General features: G+C 43.1%; 1 protein-coding gene across 1 annotated transcript in view; it reads right to left on the reverse strand.

Moving 5' to 3' along the window:
- The window catches only part of LOC149460081 (solute carrier family 12 member 9-like), a 303,029-nt gene extending 300,565 nt beyond the window's left edge, over positions 1-2,464 (reverse strand). Inside the window, exon 1 of the mRNA XM_089680094.1 lies at positions 1,976-2,464. Coding sequence (XP_089536220.1) covers positions 1,976-2,153 — 178 coding nt within the window. The 5' untranslated portion in view covers positions 2,154-2,464. The remainder of the gene's footprint in view (positions 1-1,975) is intronic.
- Between the last annotated feature and the right edge of the window lie 7,904 nt (positions 2,465-10,368).

Here is a 10,368-nt window from a genome sequence, read left to right on the forward strand (position 1 = left end):
ACAGTGTGCCGCAACTCACTATGGTGGTTGTGTTGCTGTAAATGGGGCATCAATCTTGGTTACAGCATGACATAGGTGAACCAATCCATAGACAGCAGTAAAAATCCTGCAGGGTCTTTAATTCTCCTGATTTATATCCCAGTTGTCTCCAAACTGTGGCCCTTTGCTAGCCTTTATCAGGGCCTCAGGATACTATTCCACCCAATGATATGAGGCTCTGTTTCTCCCACTGACACCAAGGGTGGGGCATAATTCCTGCCACTGACAATAATGCTAGGGCACTATTCCTCCTACTGACACCAATGATGGGGCACTATTCCTCCCACTGATACTAATGGTGGGGCACTATTTCTCCCACTGACACCAATGATGGTGCACTCTTCCTCCCACTGATACTAATGGTGGGGAGCTATTCCTCCCACTGATACTAATGATAGGGTACTATTTCTCCCACTAATTCTATGATGGTGCACTATTACTCCTACTAATACAAATGATGGGGCACTATTTCTCTTACTGACACCAGTGATCGGGCTCTATTCCTCCCATTGATTACAATGATGGGGCACTATTCCTCCCACTGATACCAATGGTGGGGCACTATTCCTCCCACTGATACCAATGATATGGTATTATTCTTCCTACTGACACCAATGAAGGGGCACTATTTCTCTTCTATTGATTCCAATGATGGGCACTATTCCTTCCACTGATACCAAGGATGGGGCACTATTCCTCCCATTGATACCAAGAATGGGGTACTATTCCTCCCATTGATACCAAGAATGGGCACTATTCCTCCCATTGATACCAAGGATGGGCACTATTCCTCCCATTGATACCAAGGATGGGCACTATTCCTCCCATTGATAACAAGGATGGGGTACTATTCCTCTTATTGATACCAAGGATGGAACACTATTCCTCCCATTGATACCAAGGATGGAACACTATTCCTCCCATTGATACCAAGGATGGAGCACTATTCCTCCCATTGATACCAAGGATGGGGCACTATCCCTCTTATTGACAACAATGATGGGGCACTATTCCTCCCATTGATACCAAGGATGGGGCACTATCCCTCTTATTGACAACAATGATGGGGCACTATTCCTCCCATTGATACCAAGGATGGGTCACTATCCTTCCCACTAATACCAATGGTGAGGCATTATTCCTCCCACTGACATCGGTGGGGCACTATTCCTTGGCACTGTACCTTGCCCTGATACCAGTGATGGGGTGCTGCTCCTCCTCCTACTGACCACCAACCCTGGGACAATGTTTATTATAACTGATGCTGGGCCCGGGACATTTCCTCCCCCCACAGGGCACAATCTGGCTCCCCTAAAGTCTGAAGGACAGTAAACTTGCCCTTTGTTTGAAAAGTTTGAAGACTCCAGTTCTATCCAAATTTAACAAAGGAAAAGTTTTGTCTTAGTTCTACTTTACCTTTTGATGAATAACAGCAGACAAAATATAATACTGGTGGCCATACACGCTTCAATTTTGTTTAATCCAACCAATGTTCAAAATGATCCAAACCATCAATCAATCCACGATCGGCAAACAATTGAATAGTCATAACTCCCCTTTTGATTGATTTAGACCCAATTTCGATTAAACTGATACAATCATCCAAGGCGGAATATTATTGATCATTTTTAATCAATGGCAGCACTTTGTTCATGAATACGATTGTATTTGGATGGATTAGATTATGAGATTATATGGTGGAAACAGAGCTGTGAACAATAATTTACAATCATATCTGAATCATCAATCAGGAACCACTTCCTGATGTGTGGCTCATGGATGAGTTCATGACTATAAAGTGATCTTTCCTATTAGAATACATCGACTAAAAAAGAAATCGGTCATGTATGGCCACCATGACGAGCAGCAGAGCTGTCATTCCAATTCTGATCATTCCAATGACAGGTTATCTTGTAATGACAAGGAAGTGACCTACCGATCCGAAGGAAGAGGACCACACTGAACATGGCCAGCAGAGTGGGGATCACCACCCCCAGGAAGGTGGAGAGTTTCTTGGTCGCTGGTCGGTGCGCACTGTCCTTGCGGGGGGCTCCATTGCCGGTTGGCTCCTCTGTGCTGAGCGGGTAGACGATCAGGGGGCTCCGCTCATCCATGCCGAGCTTCGGGGAACTTTCCTCTTTCCTTCTTCCTCCTCTCGATGTCTGATCACCTCTCGGAGCCCTGTGATCGGGGAACCCACAGATAGACCCCGGAGCTGGGTGGGCGTGGCGCTGACCGCACCAGGAGAGCTTAGCAGGCTCCCACGTGTAGGGGGTCAGACACAACAGACCAGGAATGTGGCTCCCCTATGTACACCTACAACGTCCTATAGAAGGAAGTGAAAGCAGCCCCAGGTCACAGGAGGCCTGCTCCTTTCGAGCAGGAAATGCACTTCTCACATTCAAGGCAGGCTGTCAGACGGGGATTGTCCCTTCTAGGAAGATTGGTTGGCTGTCAGCTGAGTCCCGATCACTACATTCCAGACTCATCTATGTGTATACTGACAGAGCCCCACCAACCAACGTACACGGGGAAATTCCAAGTCTGAGCAACTTGCCATGTGCACAGGGAATAGTCCTGACCACTGGGAGGAGGAGAACTGACACTGAATACTAGAGAAAAAAAAAATACAAAACAAAAAATCATCAGAAAAGTATTTGTATAAAAATACTGGGCTTGCAAAAAGCCACATAGACATGATAGTACAACAGTTAATTGGACTGGGGAGGAATGACTGCACGTTATCACTTTTTTTCTGTTTTTGCACATTTTGACAGGTGCTTAGAACTAAAAAGCAAAACTTTTGTCTTCATTTTGGATATAGGCAGGCCATACACTATACAATTTTCTGTCCAATTTCTGCCCAATTACCTTCAACGATGTAGTGCAAGGGCCTGCCTTATTGGATGCAATTGAAAGTGTTGTTTAGGTTTGACCTCATGTTATATGGTTTTTGGTAAATCTAAAGCAACTTTCTCAAGAAAATTGTATAATGTATGGCCAGCCATAGTAAAAGAGGGTTAAAACCTGTGCGAGGTTTAGGCTGGCCATACATTATACAATTTTCTTGAGAACAGTATGCATTCACACAAAAACATGCTGTGTGGTGTGAACAAGCTGGAAGTGCTCATTGTTTTTAACCACTTGCCTACCGGGCATTTATACCCCCTTCTTTACCAGACCAATAGTTAGACCAATAGTCAGACCAATAGTCAGCTTTCAGTGAGCTTTCATTTTGATTGACAATTGCGCGGTCATGCAACATTGTACCCATATGAAATTTATATCATTTTTTTCTCACAAATAGAGCTTTCTTTTGGTGGTATTTAATCGCTGCTGGGCTCTTTACGTTTTTCCGCTATAAACAAAAAATTGCAAAAAATGTGAAAAAAACAAACATTTTCTTTGTTTCTATTATAAAATTTTTCAAACAGGTAATTTTTCTCCTTGACTGATGTGCGTTGATGAGGCAGCACTGATGGGCACTCATAGGCAGCACTGAAGGGCACTGATAGGCAGCACTGAGGTGGCATGGATAGGCGGCACTGATGATGGGTACTGATGGACAGCACTGATAGGTGGCACTGACTGGCATCACTGCTGGGCACTGACTGGCGGCACTGCTAGGCATTGACTGGCGCAACTGCTGGGCACTGACTGGCACAACCGCTCGGCACTGACTGGTGACACTGGCAGCACTGCATTGATGGGCACTGGTGGGTGGCACAGGTGGGTGGCACTGCTGGGCACAGGAAGGTGGCACTTCTGGGCACAGGTGGGTGGCACTGCTGGGCACAGGTGGGCAGAACTGGTGGGTGGCATTGCTGGGCACCGATCATCAGGGCACTGATCATCAGTGCCCTGATGATCGGTGCCGATCCCTGCTCTGACAACTGCCGGTTCTCAACAGTACTTTCCTTGCGCTCTGATAGCGTGAGGAAAGTGCAGCCGAGAACCGGCAATTGCATTTACTGGTGATCAGCGTGTCATTGGATCACGGAGATCACCGGGTGCGCTCCCCCGGGGCGCGCAGGAGAGCGCGTTCTGTGAGGACGTCATATGACGCCCTCCCAGAACTGGCCGGCCGCAGTGTAGACGTCATTTGGCTATCTGCGGTTGGCAAGTAGTTAAACAGTGTAACAAAGACTATACTGTAACAAAGTGTAACAAAGACTATACTGTAACAAAGTGTAACAAAGAAGAGTATACCTAACTATACTGTATCAAAGTGTAACAAAGTCTATACTGTATCAAAGTTTAACAAAGACTATACTGTATCAAAGTGTAACAAAGACTATACTGTAACAAAGAAGAGTATACCTAACTATACTGTATTAAAGTGTAACAAAGTCTATACTGTATCAAAGTTTAACAAAGACTATACTGTATCAAAGTGTAACAAAGACTATACTGTAACAAAGTGTAACAAAGAAGAGTATACCTAACTATACTGTATCAAAGTGTAACAAAGTCTATACTGTATCAAAGTGTAACAAAGAAGAGTATACCTAACTATGCTGTATCAAAGTGTAACAAAGTCTATGCTGTATCAAAGTGTAACAAAGTCTATACTGTATCAAAGTGTAACAAAGAAGAGTATACCTAACTATGCTGTATCAAAGTGTAACAAAGTCTATACTGTATCATAGTGTAACAAAGACTATACTGTAACAAAGTGTAACAAAGAAGAGTATACCTAACTATACTGTATCAAAGTGTAACAAAGTCTATACTGTATCATAGTGTAACAAAGACTATACTGTAACAAAGTGTAACAAAGAAGAGTATACCTAACTATACTGTATCAAAGTGTAACAAAGTCTATACTGTATCAAAGTGTAACAAAGAAGAGTATACCTAACTATACTGTATCAAAGTGTAACAAAGTCTATACTGTATCATAGTGTAACAAAGACTATACTGTAACAAAGTGTAACAAAGAAGAGTATACCTAATGCTCTATGTACAGGAGACACTTCTGAACAATGGAAACTGACTGCTGGGAAATGTAGGTTAAAAAACGTCTGTTTAGCCACGTTTGCACACCGTGTTTATGAGCGATTGCGTTTAGAAGCGTTTTTAAAGATAACCTCAGGAGACCTTCCAGAATGCACTGAAAAACAGTAAAAAATTAACTATTTCAGACATTTGAGAGAAATAGAGAGAGCAGAAGCAGACAGAGCAGTATTTGTTGAGATTAGCTGTCTTTTTTTTCTTGTGGTGTTTGGATGTGTTCCAGCTCATTTCTGTGCAGAAATTATTGCAGCACTAACATATTTTTTTTTTCATGCAAAACCTCAAAGTATGGTGTGCTAGGTCCATTTGAGTACCGGGAAAACACTTTGCATGCATTTCTTATGATGAAAAAAGGCTCTGGACAGCATCTGGAAATGGAAGAGTTAAAAATAATATTCAAACACAAATGCCTACAAACGCGTTTAGTCACGTTTACATGCGATTACAAGCATTTTGCATTTGAAACGCTGATAAAATCTACTGCTGAATGCAAGTTTTCTGCGTTCAGAAAAACAACTGTAAACTCAACTGCCTGTAAACTACTGGAAATGACAATGTGTACATGGACACAAAGGAAAACATTAGGGTGAGTTCAGGGGCTGCTGGAAAACATGCTGAACAGCTCCTAAATGTGAGTTTATCAGCTGCAGTGTACAGGAGCCCTAAAAGCAAACCTTTTGTTTAGTTTTGGATAGAGTGGAGATAGCTTAGAACACCTGTCACTTTTTATTGCTGTCTGGGACCCCATTAGGGAGTGTCACCCTCTCTATTTGTCCTGTTTACCATTATCATTGAAAGTAAAAGAAAATCCCCAGAAAAGTAATAGAAGGAGAATCTCCAGCATGGACACTAGTTCTGGTGATCCTGTGCCCCCCCAAGGGATTCCCTTAATTTGCAAGGATTTGCTCTCACTTCCTGTGTTGGCTATGGGATAGAAAGTGAAAGGAAATCTCCCCAATGGGAATGGTGAAAAAAGATCTGACAGGGGTTATAACCCTCCCTTACTCTATCCAAAATGAATATATTTTGTATATAATTCTACTTTAAAGCATCTGTCAGGGCAAAAAAATGCAAACGCACCTTAAAGTGCAGAGCTTCCTGATCTACAGCATTTTTGTTGCCCACCTCTGCACTAGTTCTAGTACATTCAGATCTGGACACAGTACTGTAAATGACATCTAACTTAAGATCTATATCACAAAATTTGAGAACCCCTTTTCTTTAGGATTTTGTAACAAACTACATATATTTTATAAAAACATCTTTATTATATTATTCTGACCTCTTCAAAGACAAAGTCAGTACATTATGAGCAAAGCTACAATTGCCCCCATACACCAGCCAATCCCCTCCCAGCAAGAGAGAGAAAGACACTCACATTCACAGCTCTGGACATCCCCAGGAATGAAAGTCAAGCAGGCCGCAGCCTCTCTCAGATCCCACCTGGTCCCCAAGTCACATGTGTCCCTTCTTCCGTGACCTCCAGGGATTCAATCACATTATGAGGATTTCCCGGCACTTCCTATTTTGGCTATGGGACAGGAAGTGAAAGAAATTTCCCCAATGGGACATGGATGACAATAAAAACGTGACAGGGGTTATAACCCTCTCTTATGCTATCCAAAATGAAAGAAAAAAAAGTTTCACTTAGAGTTCTACTTTAAAGTGTTACTAAACCCACAACAGTAAAATCAGTCTGTATATGCAGTAAAGCATGCTTGTTATACTCACTGTGGAACCTAAGGGGTTAATCCTCTGCATTGTGTAAAAAGGCTGTTTGATCCTGTCTTCTCTGATCCACCCCTTTTTCTACACTCCCTAATCCATCTGCTGATAGAATACAGCCTTGGGGGCAAGCTGCACATGCTCAGTTATGTGTGTATTCCTAGAGAGTTTTTTCTTTCTTGGTAGCGTGCATGTGATCAATACAGGGCCAATCAGCTCTGTCCAGACAGAAGGTCAGGGGTTATGTAGCTTCACAGGACAATCAGAAGAATGAAAGCTCCTTCTACAGTACTCAGCTTGAGTGTATTTTAGTTTTGTGCTGCCCTAGGCAAGACTAAAATTGAGTGCTCCCCCATCTAAATTTGTCCCACCCTTCCTGTTTAAGATCCACCCCTTTATCTTTAAACTCTGCCCCTTCCTCTTTAGGCTCCACTTCTTCTTATTAGAGCTCCATATTAGGAGTTGGTTAGAGACTGCGGACATGATACAGGAGACAGTCAGAGACTGCGGACATACTACAGGAGATGGTCAGAGCCTGCAGACATACTACAGGAGATGGTCAGAGACTGCAGACATGATACAGAAAAAGGTCAGAGAGTGCGGAGGTGATACAGGAGAAGGACAGAGAGTGCGGAGGTGATACAGGAGAAGGTCAGAGAATTTAGATATGATACAGGAAATGGTCAGAGACTGCAGACACGATACAGAAGAAGGTCAGAGCCTGTGAACATGATACAGGAGACGGTCAGAAATTGCAGACATGATACAGGGGATGCTCAGAGACTGCAGACATGATACAGGAAACAATCAGAGACTGCGGACATGATACAGGAAACGGTCAGAGACGGCAGACGTGACACAGGACACAGTCAGCGATTGCAGACATGATACAGGAAACGGGCAGAGACTGCGGGCATACTACAGGAGATGGTCAGAGACTGTGGGCAGGATACAGGAGATTATCAGAGACTGCAGATATACTACAGGAGATGGTCAGAGCCTGCAGACATACTACATGAGAAGGTCAGAGACTGCGGACATGATACAGGAGAAGGTCAGAGACTGCGGACATGATACAAGAGAAGGTCAGAGACTGCAGACATGATACAGGAGACGGTCAGAGGCTGCAGACATGATACAGGAGATGGTCAGAGACTGCAGACACGATACAGGAGATGGTCAGAGACTGCGGACACGATACAGAAGAAGGTCAGAGTCTGCAGACATGATACAGGAGAAGGTCAAAGACTGTGGACATGATACATAAGATACATAAGGTCAGAGACTGCAGACACGATATAGGAGATGGTCAGAGACTGCGGACATACTACAGGAGACAGTCAGAGACTGCAGACAGGATACAGGAGACAGTCAGAGAATGCAGACATACTACAGGAGATGGTCAGAGACTGCGGACCGGATACAGGAGACAGTCAGAGACTGCAGACAGGATACAGGAGATGGTAAGAGACTGCAGACAGGTTGCAGGAGATGGTCAGCCAAATACAGCCAAACTTTCCCCCCCACCCGAGCACAGGCAAAAACCTGCCCCCCCTACCCAAGCACAGTCGAAGACTGACCCCCCCCCCCCATCAGGAAAGTAAGCTCATGTCCTAGTATCGGCCTTTTTTAGAAGGATGCCATTGCATTAATTTACATATTATGGTCTCTTCTCGGGCATTTCTGGGTTTTAATACTCTTAGCCTGAAGTTTTTTTAATTAATACACAGAAACTATACGTTTGAGGAGTCTCGTGGGTCCTTCACCCGCCCTTAGCCTGGCTTTTACACCCCCATACCTGACTTCTGGAGGTTGTTCTCCCTGTGTGTGGCCTGAGGGAACCTGCATTGTGTGCCCAGGGGAGTTCAGTATTGCACAATGCACACTGGTTAATTTTGTAAATAATGACTAATGTTTTGTACATTATGCTGTCTTGTAATTATATATATATATTTATATTGTCTAAGTCTATCTATCATTCTCAGATACATTGATAGCCCCTGAAGAAGCGACGTTTTGTCGCAAAACTTGTCGGGCGCTGCCTGCACAGCTTGAATATCCCCAACCTTCTTGAAGGAATACTTTGTTGGTACCATCCGTACTGTAACTATTCAATGGAAATCAATCTGTGTGGTTGGTGGGCTATGGGATAATAGCTGTGGGCTAACTGTGCAATGTAATTGTATATAAGATACATTTTAGAGGTGATGTGATGTTAATAAAGGAACGCTGATTTTTCTTTTTGTGTACTGAGTCTCTGTGCCTAAAAAGTCCATCTCATATTCTTCTTCCCAAAAATCCTTATGTAGGGACATGGCACTTTGTTACTAACTGGGACTTCACCTCCTATCACCTGATGGTCACCCCAATTCTTCAACATACGAAGGCTACAATAAGATCAGCAAAGCTTTACGTATCAGTCAGAATACTTTAGCAAAAGTGATACAAAAATTTAAAAAATATGGAGCTGCAACCATCTCACAGAAATGTCCAGGCCGTCCATGGAAGTTAACACCTCGACAGGAGCATCTTCCGATGAGAAGGGTTGAAGAAATCGCCATGAAAGTTCACCACAGTTAGCTAAAGAAGTAGAAAGCGAAACTGGGGTGATAGTTTCCCATGACACAATACGTCATACACTGCAGAGGAATGGCATGCATAGGTGTCATCCATGAAGGAAGCCTCTCCTAAAGCCTATGCACAAAAAAGCCCTCCTAGAATTTGCCAGAGCCCATGCTGAAAAAGAAGAAGACTGGGACTCTGTACTCTGGAGTGATGAGACCAAGATAAATGTTTTTGGAACTGATGGCTTCAAAACTGTATGGTGTTGCAAAAGTAAGGAGTACAAAGAAAAATGCATGATGCCTACAGTAAAACATGCTGGTGGCATTGTCCTTCTGTAGGGCTGCATGAGTGGTGCTGGTGTTGGGGAGCTGCATTTCATTGATGGTATCATGAATTCACAGATGTACTGCTCTATATTGAAAGAGAAGATGCTGCCATCACTCCATGTCCTTGGCCGTTGTGCATTTTTCCAACATGACTATGATCCAAAACACACATCTAAAGCCGCTGTTGCATTTCTGAAAAGAACAGGTTAAAAGTGATTAATTGGCAAAGTATAAATAAAAACACCAAAAATGCAGCGCTTTGGTGTTTTTATTTGTCTATGAGGAGGTTATACGAGGTTTACCTTCATGCTAGCAGCTTGAATCTTTGAGACCAAGCGCTCGTCTTTTATCCCATTTTACAATTGGCAAAGTATGTCTCCTGATCTGAACCCAATCGAACACCTATGGGGAATTCTAAAGAGACAAGTTGAGCATCACTCTCCATCCAGCATCCAGGCTCTAAAAGAGGTCATTCTTGAAGGGTGGAAAAAGATTGATATTGCAATATGTTGCCATTTTACTAATTCCATGCATAGAAGACTTGGTGCTGTCCTTACAAATCATGGAGGTCATACAAAATACTAGATGTAGTAGTTTTTTTTGTGGGGTGTATTCATTTTTGCATCAACTAATTTGAGTAAAACTGAAGATTTTGTAATCTAAGTTATATTATAAACCTTACTTTCATGTAATGAAC

The sequence above is a fragment of the Staurois parvus genome, unplaced genomic scaffold, assembly GCF_062004578.1.
Source record: "Staurois parvus isolate SC_StPar_1 unplaced genomic scaffold, SC_StPar_1.0 ptg000235l, whole genome shotgun sequence".
NCBI classification, from domain to species: domain Eukaryota; kingdom Metazoa; phylum Chordata; class Amphibia; order Anura; family Ranidae; genus Staurois; species Staurois parvus.